This window comes from Ruditapes philippinarum, unplaced genomic scaffold (assembly GCF_026571515.1).
Source record: "Ruditapes philippinarum isolate M1 unplaced genomic scaffold, ASM2657151v2 ctg6814_1_1_1_1, whole genome shotgun sequence".
Taxonomy (NCBI): Eukaryota; Metazoa; Mollusca; class Bivalvia; order Venerida; family Veneridae; genus Ruditapes; species Ruditapes philippinarum.
The window spans coordinates 26,621-51,756 of NW_026856353.1; the positions used below are offsets into that span (position 1 = coordinate 26,621).

The 25,136-nt window shown below is 33.9% G+C and overlaps 1 protein-coding gene across 3 annotated transcripts in view; it reads left to right on the forward strand.

Annotated features, from left to right (window-relative positions):
* LOC132746270 (uncharacterized) overlaps positions 1-25,136 on the forward strand; it is a 64,414-nt gene that overhangs the window by 11,966 nt on the left and 27,312 nt on the right. For 2 of the 3 annotated variants that reach the window (XM_060735371.1, XM_060735372.1), the window contains 3 exons: positions 4,349-4,926; positions 5,166-5,339; positions 10,994-15,570. In XM_060735371.1, the coding sequence (XP_060591354.1) occupies positions 4,378-4,926; positions 5,166-5,339; positions 10,994-11,536 (1,266 nt within the window). In that variant the 5' untranslated portion in view covers positions 4,349-4,377 and the 3' untranslated portion in view covers positions 11,537-15,570. Of the gene's footprint in view, positions 1-4,348; positions 4,927-5,165; positions 5,340-10,993; positions 15,571-25,136 lie in introns of those variants that run through there. The other variant, XM_060735374.1, reaches the window with a different exon arrangement.

A 25,136-nucleotide genomic window follows, 5' to 3' on the forward strand; every position in this document is an offset into this window, starting at 1 on the left:
TTGACTGGGACGAGTTTGGACCGAATCATGCGAACTCACAACATCGCTTGGTTACCTTAAAGACTTGTAACTTTTCCCCGTTTTAAATTCATGTCTGTGCAATTGTGAAATGTTTATATTTTATACAAAAAGTAGTAATTGTGCTTAAATTCAAATGATTATTGTTTGTTTATAAATGATTACACCTTATAATTTATTTATTATTGTCACTTCAGTACAAATATGTCCGTCCTGTAACTTTGAAAGAGAGCTTCCCCTACCTTTGTTATTTAAATTCAAGATCTATTTAAGAAAAATTCAAAGCTTTTTTTCATTTCTGTATGTTGTTAACATTTAATTGTTAGCTCAATGATAAAAAATAAACGTAAATTTACAGTTTTAAGTACTTTAAGTAACATTCATTAGTCCTTGCAGTAACAAGCATGGCCTTGGTGTAACACAGATTGATTTCTAGTTCTGCAATATAGCAACATGGTAAAAGTTTATTTTTGCATTCAAATTGATAAAGATTACTCTGTTCATAAAAAAGAGCAAGAAAAAATGATCTTCTTACGTGCGTGCGAAACATACTGACATTGTTTTACTTAATTTCCTTTTTTGTTTACGATTGAAGACGAAAAAAAGGTCTTTTGTAGAGAAAATATATACATCTATAAAAAACCCATTTAAGACTAAAAATGAAATTTATATAAAGTTGTGTTGTTTGTTTTGCTTTGTTGTTTTGATCTTATTATTTTATTAAAAATGTAAAAAATGTTATCGTTACTGCAAAGACAAACAATGGTCAATATTAACCCTCTGACAATCATCAACGATATAAAATAGACAAGTTTATGTTGCACTTTGTAAAAACTAGCTTTCAAATTCATATGCTTACTAGATGAGATAAAACTTTGCAGCTTAATAAGGTATTCATATTTGAAAAAAATCAGAACCCTAATTCGGGCGGAATTTGATATTAGCTCATATACACATGTACCCTGGTCCCAGTGGTAAAACTTATAGGCTTGCTCAGGATAAGCTTATATCATTGTTGAATATCGGTCATCCATATTATGTCAACTGTGGTCTGTCCTCATTTAGCATCGTCGGATTTTCATGGCAGAACCATTAACATTTATCAGTTATGTCATCTTACATGTTGATCAACCGTGCGTATCCGACGATGACATTTAGTTGTTAACACTCTACTGGTCATTTAGTTTTTCAACACTCTCCTGGTCACACTTTTGCCCCAATTGTCACAAAACTTGGAAAGAATGTTTGTGACAGGTCTTGCTCCGAGTTTGAACATGAATCATCTTGGTTGAAAATTAGAAGTTGGTCAAAGTAGCCAAAAATAGAAAAATGTTTTAGTTCATTATTGTGTATGTTAAGAAGTTGGTCACATAGCCTGATTATGAAAAAAAAACCTTGTTAACTTTCAGTCCAATATAACTGAATTTGTTGGAAAGGTTGTGTGTGCAGACTATTATGTATAATGAAAATATTAAAGTACATCTGAATTGATTTGATTATAGATTTCATTTTTAGCTCGACTTTTTTTTTTTGAAAAAAAAAGTAGAGGTATTGTTATAGTCAGGTCGGCGTTGCCTTTGCCGTTGCCGTTGCCGTCCGAAAACTTGTACCTGGATCATAACTTTTTTATTACTTGGTGTATTGTCTTCATACTTGGCCACAACAACCCTTGGGACAAGACCTTTCAGTAGACCACACTAACCTTGACCTTCATCCATAAATGACCTTGACCTTCAAGGTTAAAAGACCAATTTTTGCTTGTTCATGCTCTTATTGGCTGTAACGTTGTTATTTTTGAATGGATTGTCTTCAAACTTGAACATAATAATCTTAAAGGATATCCCTTAAAAATAACCAGTCAGACCTTGACCTTCAGTCATCAATGACCTTGACTTTGAAGGTCAAATTATTGAAATTTTCATTTTTTTGGCTATTATTGGCTGTAACTTTGTTATTTTTGAATGGATTGTCTTCAAACTTGAACATAATAATCTTCAAAGATAACTGTTAAAAATATACCGAAAGACCTTGACCTTCACTCATTAATGACATTGTCTTTGAAGGTCAAATTATTGAAATTTTCATTGTTTTGGCAGTAACTGACTGTAACTTTGCTATTTTTGAAGGGATAAACTTCATATTATAACAGAACATTCTTAAGGACCATACCTTGTTGTTTATCAAACCCAAATTTGCTTGGGCTCTTAATGACCTTGACCTTGAAGGTTATATACTGAATTTTCTCAGATTGTGCATTTATTTATTGGTGTGTGTGTATGTATAGCATATGTATTATATATATATATATATATATATAAATGTGTGTATATATATATATAAATTGCGTCATTTTTTCTATTTTTAGAAATTGCGTCATTTTTTTTATTTTTAGATTCTATTTTTAGAAATTGCGTCATTTTTTTTTCTATTTTTAGAAATTGCGTCATTTTTTCTATTTTAAGAAATTGCGTCATTTTTTCTATTTTTAGAAATTGCGTCATTGTTGCTTTTTTTAGAAATTGCGTCATTTTTTTTCTATTTTTAGATATTGCGTCATATTTTCTATTTTTAGAAATTGCGTCATTTTTTTCTATTTTCAGAAATTGTGTCATTGTTGCTATTTTTAGAAATTGCGTCATTTTTTCTATTTTTAGATTCTATTTTTAGAAATTGCGTCATTTTCTATTGTTAGATTCTATTTTTAGAAATTGCGTCATTTTCTCTATTTTTAGAAATTGCGTCATTTTTTTCTATTTTTAGAAATTGCGTCATTTTTTCTATTTTTAGATATTGCGTCATTGTTGATATTTTTAGAAATTGTTGCTATTTTTAGACTTGCGTCATTGTTTCTATTTTTAGAAATTGCGTCATTGTTTCTATTTTTAGAAATTGTGTCATTTTTTCTATTTTTAGATTCTATTTTTAGAAATTGCGTCATTTTCTCTTTTTTTTTTAGAAATTGCGTCATTTTTTCTATTTTTAGATATTGCGTCATTGTTGATATTTTTAGAAATTGTTGCTATTTTTAGAAATTGTTGCTATTTTTAGAATTGCGTCATTGTTTCTATTTTTAGAAATTACGTCATTGTTTCTATTTTTAGAAATTGTGTCATTTTTTTCTATTTTTACAAATTGCGTCATTTTTTTCTATTTTTAGAAATTGCGTCATGTTGCTATTTTTAGAAATTGCGTACTGTTGCTATTTTTAGAAATATGCGTAATGTTTCTATTCATATATATATATATATATAAAATATATAAACAAAACTATGTGACAAGACAGACCAAACTAGATTTATAAAAAGGAAACGTTAATATATGTTCAAACCTTTCTATGTTTGCGTTTAGAAAAAGTAAAAAGTCGAGCGTTGCCCCCGCCCGGCGGTGGCTCTTGTTATTAATAAACAATAAAGTAATTAATTTGAAAAATTATGTGTAGAGAAGAATACATCACACCGGAATATATGTAATAATGCATAAAGAACAGTAGATAGATCTGTGACATGGAAAGCTATACAACAGGATGTACTATTAAATTAAATTTGGTAATTAAGTCTTTAAAGATGATTCAATTAATTGACTATGTACAGTGTTCAAGCCAGGTTATGTCTTTCATTAGATAGCATCACTAAATATTCAATATTACTATTTCAATATTCTATACTGCAGTGCATTAACGGGTGTTTCACAAACTAATTTCTTTATTGCTCATCTATCAGCTTGCCTAGAAATACACAATTGAAACATTACATCTTCCTTGTCTCATTAATAACTTTGGAAGAAATCAGCCTTAGCTTGAGTCACTTGTAAGGGACATTGACCTTGGTCAGGAGATGACCCCTATCGATTTTGATGTCAGTAGGTTAAAATCAACATGGCCTTTGTGACAAAAATGGATTATATTATCAAGCAATGTATACCTCAGTGCTCTCAGTGCTTTCATTTTTTGTTGTAAATCTGACCCTGTCCAATTTGGAACGAAACGACCGGAGCGGTATTCTGCCTCCTGAAGAACCAAAATATATTTCAAACCTACATATTACAATTTTGACCTTTTTCTAACTAATTTTCTAAATTTGGATGAAAAAATAATAATTTTTATTTAAGGAAGTAACTGTATTAAAGATATTTTTCCATTTGAATTGGCACACAAATTATTGTTAGATGACCTTTAAATAAACATTATGTACAAGGTTTGAGTATTCATTTAGTTTAAGACATTGGATGTTATGACCCTAATTGCCCAAGCTAAAATTTTGTAAAATAAATGTGCTTGTCTTATCGCTGATTTTAAGACGTTGTATATTTTGTATTTTTCAATCGTTTCCAGACGAGTTCTTCATAACTTTCAACAGAATAATGTCAACGATAAAGGAACAAATATCAAAGAAAGGTCATACAGACTGGGTAAGATGTACTTTAGGGTTAAGCAAAACAACATGGGCACTATACGATTACGTGTTGAATAAATTTAAAAATTATACCCACGGGAAAGGTAAGTTACAACGTTCTCAGAATTTCTTAACGCCTGCTGAAGAACAACATATTCGTCCTAGTGCAGGCTGTATTCGAATTAGCTTTGACACGAAAGTTAAATACCAACGTAAACAATCTAGATGGGAATGGAGAGATAAGTGTCAAATCTGTAGAGGAGCATTTGAAAAGATAATTGCCCTACACACTGGAGTGTATAACCAAACATCTCACAGTGAAAAAGATATATATTGGTCGACAAACTGCACAGATACCAGAGGTGTTGACCTTGAATGGGCTATTGCAAAGATGTTTATGCCTAAAGGGAATGAAAATAACACAGGACCAGAGGACACCGACCCTGCCGCCATGCTAACTATTCTGCTGAATTGCAACTTATTCATGAACCCAATACGAAAGAACCCAAAATCCAGAGTACGTTTATAAAATTTCTCGTTGTCGTTATGATTACTGAAAGAAATATACTGTCGAATAATTAACATTTTATGTATTATAAAGAAAAGTCTTACTGAACTCATTTGTTGTTGAAATTGGTAATTTGTTTGCAACACAAATAAAAGTTCTACGCTTTGTTTAAAAAACTGAATTCTACAGCATTATTTCACTATAACTTTTAAATATTTAAAGAGTAACATATATAAACTATTTTGTAGTTGAGGGAAGCAAGAAATAAATTATACCACTCAGGGGACAATCGTGTTGACGAGGCTGACAAAAATAATTGTTTTGATGACATGTGTCAAATTCTAACCGATGCTTCTAATGACAAGGAAGTTGAGGAGGACATCAGAGATACGATTATAGAAGATATTAAAGAAATTAAAAAGGTAGCCTTGAAATAAATGACAAAAATTTTCAAACATGTAAATATTAAGCTCACTTTTATTTTCAAGAAGGCTTTGCATAGTCATGTAAACATAATATAACATATCAATGTATTGTTATAACACTTTACATTATTGCAAGCTTATTTTTTTATTTTAGATTTATTAGTGTCCTTATTAAAGTTCTGGCATTGTGTTCAGATTTCTTAAATGTGACGTTTAATCAGATTATTTTTCTTTTTAAACCTTTTTTTCACATGGTAGTTTATAATAGATATTCCTACCATGTGATAGGTTAAGTAGCACGTATACGTACGGAATACCGTTAGGGACATCGTGGTTATACGTTAAGATACAGAGTGCGACAATGCGATAGTGCGACAGTGCGATGACGACAATGTGACAGTGCGATGACGACAATGCGACAGTGCGATGGCGACAATGCGATAACGCGATAGTACGATGACGACAGAGCAATAGTGTTATCGCACTGTCGCCATCGCACTGTCGCATTGTCGTCATCGCACTATCGTACTGTCGTCATCGCATTATCGCACTGTTGCCATCGCATTGTCGCACTGTCGTCATCGCGTTATCGCAGTGTCGACTATTGCCTTCTGGTGAACGGTTCTAAACTGCTGGCGAATAAGCTGACGGTATAGAATATCGGATAATTTTTCTTTTGTCAATAAAATTTTTTCTTCTTGTTTTTTCTTTTCTTTTTTATTATTTTTTTGTTTGTTTCTTTTCTGTATACTAATAATGTTTAAATAAAATTATAAATTAATAATAAGAATCATTTTATACATAAATACTGAAAGAGTTATACATAGACGGAAAATGTAATAAATTGTGTGAAATTTTAATATACAAATTTATAGAATTTTTTCTTGGAGTTGAGTGGGGCGGCATTCACACTTCAAACCCCCGTGCAGAAGAGGGTACCCCCCTCTCTTGCACCGCGATGTATCTGATCAATAGGGCATGGTTTTCACTATTTGAGGCATCAAAATGGAGGGCGAAAAGGCGTGAAAACACGTCTGTATGAGGTAAAAGGTAAAACATATATAACAAGAGCACCGCTAGGCGGAGTATTATATGCTCGAAAGTGCTTTTTAGTAAGGATGAAGCATTTGTAAGACATTACATAAATTAAATAAAGTATAACCTCCTTCAAACAGCAATCCTCCAAAATTGTTTGAATATTGTGGGTCAAATGTACGGTGGCACAAATGTGACATGTGTGTGTTTTTATTTATCTCAAGGCCACGAGATACTATGTCGTGGCCACGAGTTACTAAGTCGTGGCCACGAGTTACTAAGTCGTGGCCACGAGATAGTTATGTCGTGGCCACGAGATACTATGTCGTGGCCATGAGTTACTAAGTCGTGGCCACGAGATAGCTAAGTCGTGGCCACGAGATACTATGTCGGAGTCACGAGTTACTAAGTCATGGCCACGAGTTACTAAGTCGTGGCCACGAGATAGCTAAGTCGTGGCCACGAGATACTATGTCGTGGCCACGAGTTACTATGTCATGGTCACGAGTAACTAAGTCGTGGCCACGAGATAGCGCTTAGTCGTGGCCACGAGATACTATGTTGTGGTCACGAGATACTTTGTCGTGGCCACGAGTTACTTAGTCGTGACCACGAGATAGCTAATCGTGGCCACGAGATAAATAACCAATCGGATTACACCATTTATATGAATTTCCCTATTGAACTAGACATGTGCTATAGTACAAGGATGATCCTTCTTCTCCAGCCAGTTAAAGTGCCATTTATACAACTAATTGACTGGTCAATTATTTTACATTTAGCGTCACTGTGACCCTGATTTTTTACCCAATGACCTCGACATTATTAGATGTCATCTACTGATAAGGTGCAATGATCTTTCTGGGTTATATAAACCATGGCTTATCCCTTCTAAATTATTCACCAGACAAGGATTTAACTATATATGCTATCTACTGTCCATGGGCATGTCCATGTCCTTTCCAAATAAAATAAACCAGGACTTATTCCTTCTCATGTTATCGTATAAACAAGGTTAACATGCCGTAGTACGTACAAACTGACCAATTCGATCACAAAATTGTCCCAACAAAGAGCTATAGTCAAAAATAATGTCTGATGGGTCTTGGAAGGTGACTTTCTAATATAATCCAAAAGACAATTTCAAAGTAAATATCTTCAATATTTTCAAATATTAATGTTGCATGTAAAAGTAAGTTGTTAAGTTTAAACAATTCATAATATATATAGTGTATTCTGATTGGTTAATTATCTCGTTGCCACGACTTAGCTATCTCGTTGCCACGAGTTAGTCACTCGTGACCACGACATAGAATCTCGTGGCCACGACTTAGCTATCTCGTGGTCACGACTTTGTAACTCGTGGTCACGACATAGTATCTCGTGGCCACGAGATAAATAAAAATACACACATGTCACCTTTGTGCCACCGTACAAATGTAACTTAAGTTATACTCTGGAAACTGTTTCCAGTTTTGAGGTAATAGCGACCTTGAACTTTGACCTTGTGACCCCAAAATCAATAGGTGTCTTCTATCCAATATGGACAATCATCCTTAGTTTGAACACTATGGGTCAAAGTTGTGTTCTGGAAACTGTTTTCAGTTTTAAAGTTATAGTGACCTTGACCTTTGATCTTGTGACCCCAAAATCAATAGGGGTCTTCTACCCAATATGGACAATCATCATATGAAGTTTGAATATTGAATATTAAAGCTTTTTTTCTAGTTTCATAGTTGATTGATTGATTGATTGATTGGGTTTTTTGTCGCACCGACACAGTAAAGGTCATATGGCGACGTTTCAGCTTTACTGGTGGAGGAAGACCTCAGGTGCCCTTCCGTGCATTATTTTAGGCACAAACGGGTACCTGAGTAAAACCACCGACATTATAGTTTCATAGCAATTTGAACTTGTGTAACAGAGGGTTATCAATAAAAACGGTCATTTCCACAAAATGCTTATGCGGAAAGGGGTTAACTGGTCAGCAAATTCTAATATACATGTGTACCTAAAGCACCGTACGTTAAGTCGGTTGACCATATAGTATAAGAAGAAAATATGGCATGAACCATTTTTTACCTGCAGGTAGTTGATAATTCGAATTTTGCATGTTTCCCTGTAAAAGAACAACAACGACAGCAAAAAAAATGAAATAAAAAAATAATAAAAAAATAAACAGTAAGAATTTTTCCGAATAGATGTGTTTTTCAACATCGAAACAATTGTCTCACTATGTCCACCAGCGGAATCAGTTGGCTATAGTACAATATGCTGACCAGTTAAACTTATAGTAGGATCTGCTGTTAAGTTAATCTTAAAGTGAAAATTGTTGACCACTTAGATATATAGAAAAAAATATGTGTTGATGTAAATTTCTTATTACATGTATCTTTATTTACAATGTTAGTAAATTATACATCTTACAAAACAAAAGATCCACTGATGACGATCTATGAATATAATTTGTTTGTCTTTTTTATACAAGTAATAAAAAATGATTTTTGTTTTTACATCTTTAAAATGTCAACATAAGATCATTTTCATCTGAAAAATTTCTATTACATTGTATATTAAAGTTTCACACAGTTTATTACATTTTCCGTCTATGTATAACTCTTTCAGTATTTATATACAAAATTATTCTAATTATTAATTTATGATTTCATTTAAACATTATTAGTATACAGAAAAGAAACAAATAAATAAATAATAAAAAGAAAAAGAAAAAACAAGAAGAAGAAAAAATATTGACAAAAGTAAAATTATCCCATATTCAATACCGTCAGCTTATTCGCCAGCAGTTTAGAACCGTCCACCAGAAGGCGATAGTCGACAATGCGATAACGCGATGACGACAGTGCGACAATGCGATGGCGACAGTGCGACAGTGCGATGACGACAATGCGACAGTGCGATGACGACAATGCGACAGTACGATGGCGACAGTGCGATAATACTATCACTCTGTCGTCATCGTACTGTCGCGTTATCGCAATCGCACTGTCGCATTGTCGTCATCGCACTGTCGCATTGTCGTCATCGCACTATCGCATTGTCGCCCTCTGTATTTTAACGTATAATCACGATGGCCCTATCGGTATTCCGTATATACGAGTATATGACTACATGTATGCCTGTTTGAAATAATACAAATGTATGTAATTAATTCACTTGATGACACGCCATTTAAGTGCAGTGAAGCGTCTTTAGAAATAACAGGTGAAAACAACGGGAGCCCTTTACACAGAAAGAAAACTCTAGATATGTCTAAAACATTTTTGAAAGTTCAAAATTCATTTAATAAAGTTTTATTCAATAATGAATAAATGCCAATAATATTTTTTTCATCGTCGATATGCTAATTGTAACAGTCATAATGAGACTTACTGATAATATAATCAAATCATATCCGATATTTCTTTTTGAAGAAAATAAGTCGAGTTATCGTTATGACCCTCTCGTCGGCGTTGCTTTCCATTTTCCTTAAGGCCCATTTTCAAGGAAACCATTCATGATATACATCGATATTTCATAAGAGGGTACCATTTCAAAATTGCAAATTATCCAAAACAAAATTTATGCAAACGTAAGCCCTTTTTTACTTACTATTTAAGGATTAGTTATCCATTTTGTTAAGGTCCGTTTCCTCAGAAACTATCAAAGAAGTTAACCTGAAACTTGATTTCATATTCACCAACAAAATATGACAACATTGAAGGATGGTGCAGATAATAAAAAAAAGAATTTTAGCAAAATAATTCTATTTTTTAGACTTCAAAGGTCGAATTCTCAAAAAAGTGAAAAGTGACATTATGCCCATCCATGGGTAGATATAGAGTGAAAAGGTGAAAGCCAAAATGAGTTAACATTTTTTCATAACTCCTTTCAATTTTATAATTTACTTTACATGAACGATAAATTACCCACTATTGAAATAAATAGTCAATTCAAGTCAATTTGACAATAAAAATGAGCAACATGTCACTTTAATAACTTCAAACTTAGAATACGTGGACTGCGTTTTAATGTCTTTATAATTCATTTTTTTAATGTGAGTCGCTTTTTCTTGGTTATTTTTTGTTAAGATTCATTTCTTTAAAAAATATCAAAGATATTCACTTTAAACGCATTTCTTAAGTGAGATAATCTTGTGAGCCACCAGAGAAACCGTCAAAGATATTTACTTAAAACTTGAAATATTTGTTGACTATCAAGGACAGGTAAGACTGCAAAGCACATTTGAAATACTATTCCCTTGTTTATATGTTGCTTGTTACAGAGAAAAGTAGACCACACATACGCTGTCTGCGGACAAATCTTAAGCTTGAGTAATGCAGTATTTTTAATGATGTCAATACGTTATTTACTTATATCAATAGCTTGCAAGTCATGTATTTCTTCATACTCATAAAGAAATCGAATATGGTTCTTTCGTCGATGAGAATTCATGTTTCTGAATGATGAACTTAGACATGTTTAGTGTTTTACATATAAAGAATAATTGTAATAGAAATTAACTACTGCGATACGTATCAAAAACTTAGATTTGTTATCTTTTTTGTGGATGTTGTATATTATTTGAAGGAAAAATGAAGAATATTTTGGTTTTCTAGTTGAATGAGGCTGAAATCTCTATGAAAATGTTTGACGATGCATTGAAGGAGAAGAAAAAAGGCCTCTTTGATGACTTTGAAAAATGTCTACGCAACTTTGAAAACGATAAAGACTTCGACGGAATTCGAAGATTACTAGAGCTTTTGGAAAAGAACGCTGCTTATATTAATGAAATAGAGTTTTACAAAAAAGAAATTGATGACGGACTTTGTGTGGCGGTAAAAGACATGAGTACTTCATTTCAAAACATGGAAGGAGAAATAGAATCAAAATTTTCAAGTATACCAGAAAAGCTGCTAGAGTTAGATCATAAGGTTGCACAACTAAATGAAGACGCTGAAAGGGTAAGGGTGACACTTACCGAGTATTCGAATGCCAAAACAAAATTGATAAATAACATGAGAAAGAGCTTAGGATGTTTGACCAATGATCTTGATAGTCTACATGATCGTCTGCCACACGTTCCAGAAAAGACCTCGCTGTTCGGTTTGATCGTCGCAATGGCATTATTCCTTGCTTTAATTGCTGTAAGTCATATGTAGAGCCCTACAACTTAGTTATATGTAGAACCCTATATATGACTGACAAATATAATATTATGACTGACATTGGCATATATTTACAATGATTCTGGATAAACATGTTTGGTGATATAACCAGCTATAAAACACAAGATGAGACATATTATGCTATAGAATTATCAAACTTTACAATTATACAAGTAGCTAGTTTTGCCTTTACATGTTGTGGAGATCCTTGATGATCTGAATGTGTATGATTGATTGTATTCGTATTTTTCGGACATGTAACTGTTTCTTTATTTCAATGCTTAGTTATTTCAATGCATAAATTCGTTAATATTGTGCTAAAGCGTTATTGCACTAGAAGAACAAACTCTTATGTTTTCTTAGCACCATATAACTTGATTTAAATCCATGTATTCAACTTGAAATGTTAGAAATTGTTGTCAACACATTTAAATAGTTTTACATGGACGCCATGTTGTTCGCAATGCATTGTGGTTGTTTGTTACCAAGCATATATCGACAATGCTTCGGAGAAAAGTCAATATTTTTAACCAATCTCAGGTACACAACACTATAAACCAGTCGTTTAAACTTTGCCGAGATAGTCATAAAATATTACATATGAATTACAGAAAAGTGTGATAGTATTAAAAAGACTGTTTTGCTTTTATTTCTATTCACAAAATTCTTTAACACGATCTTAAAACAACAATGCATGTGATTGATGTACTAGTTGATTGTTTGTGTTTTCACATTAATTTACACATGAATATATCATTTCAATGTATGTAAGATACAATGTTAACAGTATGTGTGCATTTGAATTCAAATTGTTTATATTATTATTATTCTTTGATTGGTATCAGGTTTTCGGTATGCTTTAACGTGTATATTATTATATTTTGCGGCCTGCAGTTTACAAAATTTGTATTTGTGTTGCTGATTCAAAAACTGTTAGCAGGCTGGAAGCATCTGTTAATACGAATGTTTTTTTTTTCACATGGACATTGACGTGGATAATAGTCTATGGATAATAGTCTAAGTTTGACTTTGTTTAGAGAATTGAAACAGGGCCAAGAGTTATCTGTGTATCTCAGGAAAATAAATAATTTTAGAAAGATAGACAGATAATATCCAAAAATAATTGTGGCGGCATTGCCGAGTGGCTAACGAATCGGACTAGTAATCTAATGATCGCTAGACGCATGGGTTCAAACCCCATCAGGGGCAAGTTTTCGTTTCCTTGAGCAAGAAACTATACACTCATTGCTCTCCAGGAACGGATTCGAACGTGTGTCAATAAGATTATAGCTTCCTACACAATCAAACTAAAATAAATTTTGTATAAACCAATTTCAAAAATAAGAATGTCGTCGCATTGTCTGAATATGGAATATGTAAGACACAGGAATATTGAGAGGCATTATAGACTATGTGAACTGTGTGATGGCTTACAATTGAAGATGAATTTTATTTGTGCTTGAATGTAGTATGTTTAATGATAAACGTATGAAATATATTCCAAGATATTATTGACAGAGACCTAGTATGATGAAATTTGTTAATCTTATGAAAAAGAGAACAGACGTTTACTTCATAATATTGCATTATATATATTTGTTAGTCGTTCAACAAAAGATAAAATTTACAATGCAACACTCGTAAATATGATAACATGTATATTTAGCCTGGGGTTCTATGATATCACGGTACTTAACGTTTATGGAAAAATATTTAAATATAATAATCAGACATGAATGAATTTTTCTTCTATTTAATAAGTGATCGTTTCCCACAAATGTTTGTCAATACTTCCTTTCAAAAGATCCAATTAAAATGTTATTTTTAAACTATTTACATAGTCTACCATTTTAGGTGATTTAAGAGGAGGTTACTATGGTAACCTGGTAATCCCCAAAAATGCAAGAAATCAAGGATAGATGTATCAAAATTTTCAAATTCAGAAGTGAAAAACTTCCAACAGTGCACTTGCTATAGACAATATGTCATTATATTGGTTTAAAACACAATTTAATTGACTGAGTAAATTTTTTTAAGGGAAATAGAAGTCCAATTTGATGATTTTTTAAAAATAGCTGTCTTACTACGAATTTATTAATAATTCACAAAATTAAATTTATTGACAGATGCTATTCAATTTAGTGTGACAGTTCAAAAATAAAAACATCATTATTTGCTTTTACTAGCAGCCGCAGAAAATCTAAATACCGTGGTATCATAGAAGCCGTGATATCATAGGAACCCTGAATATATATAAGAATATTATTGCCATGTAGTGTATGAACGTATATATTGTTTGTATATGTTATACTTATATTAGATATATTGTAAATATATACATATTGCCAGCGTCTCGGTGATAGGGATTTGAGTATTTTGAAGATTATACATGTGTTTGTGCCTTTTCACTATTTTGTGCAGTCTGCTTGATTATTATAACTTCCAACAACAAAACATATGTCTATATGCTGTACCATACAACTTAATGAACCTTCTGTTCTGTTCTTTAAGTATTTGGTCCTGTTAACGTATTGGTAATTGTTATTAAATCTGACGGAGTGTAAGGTCTATTGGGTATGATGTAGAAAATTCTACCAAGGCTAGCTTCTATAAACTTTTCTAAATGCAGATTTGTGAGAGAATCATTCTTTCTTGCCAAGGTCAACAAATCTGTATTCATTGATACGATTTCGTTCTTATAGCCACCATCTTCCAATAGAAACCGGAAACTCGGCAAGAATTCAATTAAATGATAGACTATGTACGTAATGTAATAAATTAGGCGACGAATTTCATTTCTTATTAGAATACAAACTCTATGAAAATGAGCGCAAGCGCTTCTTAAAACGTTATTAATATAGAAGACCAAATATAATCAAAACATCTGAATTAATGAATACTAATACTAAACAAGAACTATTAAAAGTAAATTTGTTAAGTGTATACTAAGTAGAATTTAAGTCATTGACCAATATGTATTTATTGAAATAGGACTTTCTTTTTTCCGAATATCATAAGTGTTGCAAAAGTATCTGTTTCGTTTTGGAGACCTAGTAGGACATATTCATAGTATCCTGCATTTTAATTAGACCACAGGTTTTTTATTTTTCAAAAGGAAAGGTCAGAAGACGCTGGTTAGGTCTAAAAGCACTAATCAACTCTGCTTCCGTATCTTAAAATCTAATGCCATTTTTCACTTTATAAAATGTGTCATTTCTAGCACAGTATACAAAAATTATTTTTCTTTTTTGGCCTATGATACCGCCATTCGCAAATTAAATTATATAAGATCGTGGGAACTGTGTATAGGGCTCCTCATGAAGTCGGGGGTACTCCTGACTCCCGATCCCCACTGGGAAGTCGAGGGTCAGCAGTGCACCTGGCACGACCTGTGGCGCTTGTTATCGCAGGAAGATCTTATTGGAGCTTCCATGCCCCACGCTGTGCTCTGGTTGAGTTCAGGTCCACGATAGAGTAGGCGGAAACCACCAGTTCCCGCCGATCTGAAAACGTTTTACTAAAATACATTGTAAATTTTATTCAATTATAGCTATAGCTAAGATTTAACTAAAGGGAAGTAAATGCAATAACATCTGCTATGTAAATCTATATTGTTATCTCCCTTAATCTGCCATATTGAGAGTATTCAAGTAGTCATGGTATTTCTATTTCTATTCTATATACCCTATCTTTTTTGTTATTGTTAAACATTAAACTTCTCAATTTATACCTTGAAAATTATTCGCATGTTAAGTGAAATACTAGTACATGAAGCATATTTATTTTGTTTAATATTTTTTTCGCATCATGATATTGTGATATGAGTATGTTAAAAATGTTGATTGTTGATATGACTATTGAGCAGTAATCGTCTATTTAAAACAACACATGCATTTTTTTCCATTTCCCCTTTACTACTATTTTACTTTATTTTTTTTCTCTTTAACACAAAACATACCAATTCAATTACATTTTTCACTAACGTTTAGGTCTTTCCGGTGACAACATTTTGTTACTATCGAATCTCATTGGTGAAATACAAAGAATAAAAAAATGAAACACTACCTTTGAATGTAAGATCAGCTTTCTCAATTAGTTCATATGTTTAAACAATAGATATATGAAGAGACACAACTGTTGTATATATGTACTTTACAATTAAAAGTATTCAAAATTTATATTTAATATCAAATTGAGCCTCATTGTACTTTTTTCATGTTTGTCACCTTATTATGTTATGTTTGTACGTGGAATGAGAGAAATAAATGTTTGTTTGACTTGACTTGACTTTTTTAAATAAAGTTATTGTTTAAGGGACAGAACTCCTTTTACAAAATGAAACATGGTTCTTATTTGATTTTAAACAACAGAATGTAAATACAGGATCCTTGATAGCTAATGCAACAAAATAATTTAAACGAAGAAATAAATTTCCCAGTCACCACAAATAAGGAATATAAATGGTCTTTAATGGTAAATCATGCAGTCAAGTATGGATACATAAGAAATAGCAGGCTATTTTTTTAAACCATTTAAACATTGTTTTGGACACAGGTTATATGCCATCGTCATGGCTTAATCGTTCCATTATTAAAAAAAGGTGATGCAAAAGAACCATAACCTTACTGAATTGTTAACGTTAATACTTAACTGTTGATTAACTAAATATATAGAGTCTAAAAATATTCTTAATGCAAATCAGGCGGGCTTTTGAAAGGGCTTTTCCCGTCAGGATAATTTTTTTACCCTTCATTCAATAATCAATATCTTAAAACATAAGAAGAAAAAGCGTTTTGTGTATTTATAGATTTCCGCGGTATTTGATGAAGTAAAGAGGGCTAGTTTTTGGCTAAAGTTGTTAAATTGTAGCATCAATGGTAAAGGTTCGAAAGGTCATTTAAATTAAGTATAGAGAGGAGAGAACATGTAACATAAAATCTTGTGTTTCCCTTAAGGATACAATTTTTCAAATTCATTAAAACAGAAATAGCAAAATTTGTTTATTTAATAAAAAAATGAGTTTTATAGCGACTTCCGTTTTTATTTTGATTTGTGTGTGTGTGTGTGTGTGTGTGTGTGTGTGTGTGTGTGTGTGTGTGTGTGTATTTAATCTGTGTAGTGTTTTTAATTTGTATTATAAATACGCTGTAATGTTTTAAAGATAATGATTTGAAATGTATAAACACACTACTGAAAAGGTATTGTAAAATGAGATCTAGCAAGACAATTTTAAAAATGTGTATCTTCATAAAGTGGTGTTGGTTAAGTATCGAACCAGATCAGTTCAGATCACTTGTCTGGCATATATATATCTCATTGACGTGTAAAGTTACAATAGATATATTGTTGATACCAATGACCTTTACGAAAGTTAATGAATTGCTATGTCAATATTGTTGGACATTTGCAGTCCAAGATTAAATGACATTTCCACACTATATAACGAATGTTTTCATATTTTTATTTTAACGTACTGTGCATTATGCAAGAAACTACTGACCAGTTACAGTAATTCATAATTACCGCGTGAGTATTTTGTAAACAAAATGGCTATATTCATTAAAAAAACCCTGTTACACAAGTTCAAATTGCTATGCAACTATAAAAATGCTTGAATACAAAGTTAACGTTTACTGGACCAAAAACTTTGTAACCACGCCCGTTTAACTCACAACGAGTGAAAAATGTCCATCGGTTAAAATGTTGTGAGCAACTTCCGTTCCTCGTTGTGAGCACCCATCTAAGACAGGTGACACGAATAACAAGGTGAGTTTTTCATAATTTTGAAGATACAGACATTTATGTGGAAAATATCACAATGAGTTAGCTAGCGATGTGTTTTCCGAGTATGCACATGTAAAGATATTGCCTGTTGGTCGACAATTGATGTAAATACGTGCGACGCAGTCACTCGGGGTAGCTGGAAAACTGGAGACAACTTCTCTTCGGGATCAAATTTAACATTGAAACGTCGATTCTGGTGAAGTTTTGTGCATTTTTACTAACACAGATGCCACAAGTCTTCAGCGTAAATTATTTTACCAGAAAGTCTTCATAGAACGAAGATATACCCTTTTTGCTTTAATCCTCGTTGTGAGCACCATAACCTCGTTGTGAGCAAGACAAGCGCAGTGCGTGTCTGGTTTTAATATGTTATTCAGATGTGAAAATATATTTTTCAATCTACCAAGCAATTAAACGTTTTTGCACAGCAACATTTCTTTGCAAGACGTTGATGCATTACCCGAAGGGAGGCATATTAGTTTTGAACTGTCCGTCCGTCAATCGTCCGAAAACTTTAACATTGGCATAACTTCCTTATTAGTAAACGGATTTGATTCATATTTGAACACAACATCCCTTAGCACAAGACCTCCTACGGACCTGTATATTTTAATCTTGACCCCTGAATGGCATTTACCTTGAAGGTCAAAATGTCCAAAAAACATTTAAGATTGGCCATAATGTCCTTATAAGTAAATCATTTTAATTCATGATTTAGGCACAACAACCTCCTTGGACAGCTTTCCAAATTGACATATTTCTTTTGACCTTGACCGCTGAATGACCTCACTTTGAAGGGTTAAATTGTCCAAAAACTTAAAAATGGTGCATAACTTCCTTATTAGTATACGGATTTACTCATATTTGGACACAACACCCGTTTAGAAAAGACCTTCAAACTGATCTATTTTTTTTACCTTGACCTGAATGACCTTCTAGACATCCAAAATTTTAACATTGGTCAATAACGTGGAAATTAATTCATATTTGGACACAATTGCCCCTTTGGACAGGAGCCTTCCAAAATGACCTATATTTATTTCACCTTGACATTGAATGACCTTCACATTGAAGATCTAATTGTCCAAACAAAAATAATCTATCTCGTCCATTAAATCAAAGGACAAAGCACCACTTTGGGACATTGTCAACTTACCCGTGACAATTCTTGTTTCTACATATCTTGGTCAGTCTTTCAGCTCAGGATAAACACAGTAGTGTGTATCACACAAACGTTGAAATTGTTGAAATATTTCATAATCTGTTCCGTGATGTTCACTCGGTGCCACACTATAGTATACGAAATAAATATACTTTTGATTACCTCCCCTGATTAGCTTCTGTCTGTTAATCATGATGACTTGTGAATATGAAGAATAATTTTCAATAGCATCTATTTTTCTTTCAGTGGTTGGAACATGGGTGTCGTTCAAGGGGAACCAAAGCGAGGCATCAAGTAGGCAAAGTGTTGAAACGAACTTCATACCAGTTGAACGAAGGAAACGGTCAATTATATTCACCAAGGCCATCGCCAATATGTAAAACGATTCAAAACTTCAATTTGATGAAATCTCCAGACATGAAAACTCCCCCCACAAGAAAAGAAAACACATATCAACGCCATTGTAAGTCATCGCAGAGAACGAATACATTTCCTGGTAGACACTGAAAAAGATGTGGTTACAGTTAGTCCGCTGAAATTAACCTTTCAAAAATGCTTCTCGCACAAAAAAACAGTACAATAAAAGAAATTGACAGCTGACAATTTTTAAAAGAAAATATTCAAATCTGGTAACACATCGACAGAGAGACTGCTTCAAGAACTGAATGTACAAATATTGAAAATGAAGATGAATTCGAACTTCAACAAAGAATTTGACTATTCTTACTATTTTCATAAATCATTGCCTGTTGTATTCAAGATGCCCAAGAAGTAGGACGAGTTAAGAATGCTAATACCTCAAGAAATTGTGGACGATTGGGTACAGAACTTCACCTACAGATGATGAATTTCAAGGTCTGAACAGCGAGGAATCCAACTTGCAAATTATGCCTGCGTATCCAAGAATTTCAAAAAACAAGACAAAAGTTGATGGTGGAGTTGTCAATTTGTCAGGTAGTATCAGACAACAAGTTCTTATGAAAAATATTTCATTCCTGATGTTTTGTGATCTGCGGTGAGATGTTTTCTGAACAGACACGCCGCGGTATGCGATATTCTCCAAGAATGTCTAGTAGATTCTTCTGGGTTGGACGAAATTATTTCGGTGGGCGTTTCTTACGGTACATGAGTTGCTTGAGAAAAGTGAAGGAGAATGATCAAAGGTGGCGATGCTTTTCAACCCGAAAATTCAGAGATTAAGCGTGCCGGTGGTGCCTAGCGCGGTTACCGTTCGCTCTGAAACTTCAGAGGTCACATGGGTGAGAACTTCCAGGTGTAATTCAAACCGGGAGTGATGCCGAGAGAAATGGATCGACATACAAGGCACCAGAGAAACACAAATGCAACCCATAAATTCTTATGTACGTTATGTTTGATGGAAGAAAATGAAAAGAAGTGCTGATGTGATCTCCTTGGTTGTTTGAACCCGGACAGACACTGAAAGATAAACAAGAAGAAAATGAAAGGAAACAACATTATAATCAACAATGCTATTGACACGATTACCCATGTCCAAGACTCGAGTAACAACTGTGTCCGAAACACCAGAGAAAGACAAAAACACAGTTTTTACACACTGCTAAGTTTTGATTCTATTGTTTTTCTACTGTATGAAAGAGTTGCGTAAATTGCGAGTTAAGAACGGCATATTCACTAAACAAGCTTAAAGAACTGGCTGGTGTGAATGTGGCGAAAAATCTAAATACTGCTATTCAATTGATCTGAACATGACCACTTATATGGAAGATTGATAACTGTGTCGATAAGTGCTTAAGAATTTCTGAAAGAATATGCAAGACCGGTTGCCTATTTTAAATAAGGTTGGACCATTTATTTGCGAATGGGCCAGTTGTTAACTCTAAACTGTCAACGTATATTTGAGAATTCTGAAGCCTGTTTGAGAAGCTGCCCACACGGTGACCAGTCAGACACGTCGATAATTAAACAACGCTCTCCAAAAATGGTTTAAGGATAGAGAGGCTTATGAAGGTAACTGGTAGTACGATTATACCAGGCCATCGATTAGCATGGTTGGTGAAGCGGCAACAGAACCGTTGATCACAAAGTAATGGCGTGGAACCACAAGAATGTAGCACAACATAAGCTAGTGCAGGACACAGTCTGAGATTCATCACCTGTCAGAACTATGTGCGCATTATTCTACCATTCTTGCATCCAGATCGTATTTTACGAAGGAGCTTATTAAGGAAAGAAAGATTAGTACACCAGATGGTAGTTGAGTTGGGCTGGACGCAAACCTATGTACGCCTTCGAGGGAAAATCTCCTGTATGAAATCCATGCTCCGACGTTGCACGAAGCCGTGCCTGTTTCGATATGTAAGCAGACATTTGTACGTAAGCCAGAGCATTAAAGACAGAAGCGACACTATAGTTTATGCTGGTACGAGACGAGATTCTTGCTCAGATGACTATTCAAAGTTACCGTCTTACATAATTATTTCACATTTGCAGGGAAAACGACTTATATATAAGCATTTAAAATAACAATACGATGTTGTTTGCTTTTTCTGAAACAATATCTGCAGAACATTTTGTATTTTGAAATAAAACGAACTGAACGTGACAGTTTGTACAAATACCTACCGCTTGATATTAATTTGATGCCATTCTTTGTATTACCTGCATTGACCTAAACTTCCAGCTGACTTTTTTTTTTTTGTTGGGTTTACGCCCGTTTTCAACATTGATGTCCAGTTATATTAAGGGCGGGCAGTTCACCTAACCATCGTTCCTGGGGAAAATACCAGTACTTAGACCTCAAAAGTCCGTAGGGCAACTGCCTACTTCTCACATTGAAAAATCCTAGTCGCTAGGCAGGGCTCGAACCTACGCACTCCATCAGTGAGAGGTTTTCAGAGATTAGCAAGTTCACGACTCTGATCCCCTACACTACGGATCCGGACCTGCCTTACGTATTGACTATGCAATTTGTTATACGGCGATACACTTTTCGATAATTTTATTTAACCGACCTTTATCACATATTATTTGCTTACAGGTTCCATTCAGTGAGGACTTGTGTCGAGATATCGATTCAGGAGATTGAAAGTGTATATCACACTGATAATCCAAAAAGGCCTTCAAGGGTATCAGATAAATCCAAAACAATAAAGGAGGCTGTTTCAAAACACACCGAAAACTGTATTTTTTCCTTGGTGAATTTCCGTCGGTACAAGGCCGGTTTGAAAAATGCTTCATTATTGATTACTGACGATACGGCTTTCACCATATGAAACTCAATCTGAGCCGAAAAGCTCCAGATGAATCATTTTTTATATGACGATCTGCAACGAGCTTTACTGTTAGGTAAAGATGTTATAGGCGAATCCTATGAACTTCAACGGTTAATGGGTACGCAGGTTGTGGTATATCTGTTAGCAGACTTAGATAGATACTGGAAAGAGGAACAACCTCACGCTAGTATACCGGTTCTTTATTTTTACCGGGGATACAGTTTAAGCATGGAGACCACTAGGAAAATCAATGAAAACATGTAAAGCCGCCTGCAGGGATGAGGGATTAGATGTCATTGTTACTGCAGCTGACGGAGAATTTAACACGATATAATGGTTCGAGGCAGAGATAACAAACCATTAACACAACATCAACTTAGCAAAAGACGTATGGAAAGATGTATGCAAGTTCTCCAAATCTCAGATAATACATGTATTTCTAACAGAAGTGTAAACCTGTTGTTCCGACACATGAATTCTTAGAAAACAATACCCTTCAAACAGACGGTGGGACCATGAAAAGAATAAAGACACCAAGCAAAGGATGGGTGATACATAATGCAAAACGGAATCAGAGAAGAATCTGAGATAAAGCCTATCGAAAATGAGCAAGATGATAACACAGTCACAGTCTCAGAGGAAGTGGAAGAGAAACGGAAGAACCAGAGCGCACCGATGAATACACCAGATGAAACAGAAACTTCACCAAGACGGAGTGCAAATAAACGTAATGAAAATTTTTGAGGGACTAAAGCGAGTAAATTCAGCAAAATGGACAGACATTTCACAAAGTACTATTGCAGATATTTTCCCAGTCCGCTGAAATTCATTGAGTAAGCTGACAGTGAAGGAGCTGACTGAGATAGCTAAATGTTTGAACAGGCGACATTGCTGATAAGAAGTTGCATATAAAAGTATCGGGAGTTCTAAAAATATCAACTTGTTAACAGCATTTCAAAGCAAGTTGGTGGACGGATCACAGATTGTTCAGAATGTCAGCGCAAAGAAAAGAATGTTCCGCCGTTGAAACAATTAGCCCAGCGTGTTATTATGAAGAAGGCATACCCAAGAGAGTACTAAACATTGCATTAGCAAATTTCTTGTGGCCGGATAAATTTGAGAGAATGGAAAGAAAATGCACGTGTTAAACAAACTATTGATATTATTGGTGTGTCACAATCTTTGAGTCCATACTACGTGCCAGACAAGAGTGAAGATGGAGATTTTGAAGTTTTCATGTATGACAAAACACATTTGGGCAGCAATTTGAGAAAAGCGATTTGTTTAAATAAAGTTAGTGGCGTTTCAAAGAAGGCTTGGATAATGTATCGCGTATGAAACCAGAGATCCCTAAATCCATTTACTTATAGAAGTCTCGCCCGAAGGAAAGATAGCTGACCAGATGAAGGAAAAGATTTGCCAGAAATATGGTCAGTGATGATGTGGAAAAGTGCATGAATGAAAATGGTAACCTGGAAGAGGCCACGTTTTGCAAGGTTATCCGAGAAGGTCTGTATGAAGCTGACGACACACCTGGCATACCTGCTATTGAAAGATGTGAAAAAAAGGTTGAAACTTATAAACTGGCTAGACAAAGGGGTTGATTTTGGTTGAATTCCGCCATATGGTGCTTCTATAAAAGGATTGTCAATTATTTTATACGAAGGTTTACGATCTAGCTCTGAGGCCAAACTTTATTTATATGCATTAGCTAAAAATGGCACATATTTGTGTTCGTGCACCAAACACTCTGTGTTCGGAAAGCTTCTTCTCTACTATGCAGGAGATGGATCCATGGGGCCAGGGCGTTCTTACAGCCGATGGGATAGAGAAACACATATCTGACTTTACAGCCATTACTGCAATTGAAAATGAAAGACGACAGGTATTTAAAAATCTACTTTAACTTATTCAGAAATTACAGAAAACTGTTTGAAACACTTTAGCTCCATTTCATTTGATTTGGAACTTTTTAAGCATATTCATGTGTTGGTGTTTTGGAAATTGGACTTAAAACTTTAAAGGGTGTCAAATAGGGACTGAACTATCGGCATGATTTCACATATCTGAATGCATCATTTAAGATTTTTGTTAAAAAAGTAGGAAGGAATTTTTAAAATTACATGTATATATAGTTCGTTTTAAAATAAGGTAACAATTATTGCAAGATATTGATCTTTCAAATTGTATTACATGTGACATGCTTTATGGGGGGAGGGGATGTCCACACAAATAGTCCTTTTCATAAACTGTAAGCATTTCCGGTGATGGAAGGGTTTAGAGTCGGTGAATTGTAATTCATGGAACCTTTTTCCTATGGATTCGAATCTAGTGCGAGACGTTTTGTCTTGCTATATGAATGAAAGACGTGTCAAAATAATTCAGCTTAATTTTCAAGTACATGAATATGGTGGGTTATTACATGTGTTTCACTTTCAAATTTTAGGTCGTTCTTCATCAACACACAAAACGTGATAAAGTATATCCAGTGCCGATAGTTTCTGCTACTTGTGAAAAATAGAGAAACTCAAACTGTTACGACATGCTCATGTAGGAAGAATGGCTTCATTCGGTTTATTATCCCAAGTAAGTAAAACAGCTTACATTTTGCACTAATTATTTCCACAATTCCTTACAGGAATTCAGAGTAAACGTAATTAATGTTAATGTGGAATGGTTATTCTAATTTTCATATCAGTCAAAACTTAGAAAAGTATTTAAACTCTCAAATTAATGCCTGTGTGCCTGGCTCAAGAACTCTACGAGCATTATATTATAGCCGGCTTCAATATGACTGAATGATATCTAGACACATTTTCAATAGAAACATACTTATTTTTTCAGAGATCACTTCTTTGATACAGAGGCAAGAGTCAGAGGACATAGACGACGAATAAAAAAAACCTCTCACGTTCTCGGAAGTAAACGACCCCCTCCGGGAGACCAACCAGTTCGGGCACGATACGGATATAAAATTGATGAATCGAAAATTTTAACGTCCAAACGTATTGGGGTGGAATTCAATTAGTATAAGTGAAATAACATTTACTAGGACTCGAAATGTTTGTTCTTTCTATTGTTACTGAAAGGGCCAAAACTTGAGGCGGTAACACATTGTAACTCTGATACACTGGTAACAGTCGCATATGGATACTTAGTTATATTGTAATGCAGATTGACCGATATTGGACACATATTGTAATCTTTCATAATGCTGAACTTTTGACTTGAATGTCTATATCTTTGTAGATTTATGAACGATTTGATTTAAACTATTACCATGATAATATTTAATGCTTCATGTTAAGATGGCAATAAATTGTACGTACATAAAAAGATGCCTTTTACCAAGTAACACTTCCTTACAAAGTTGACATACTTGTATAAAAATTTT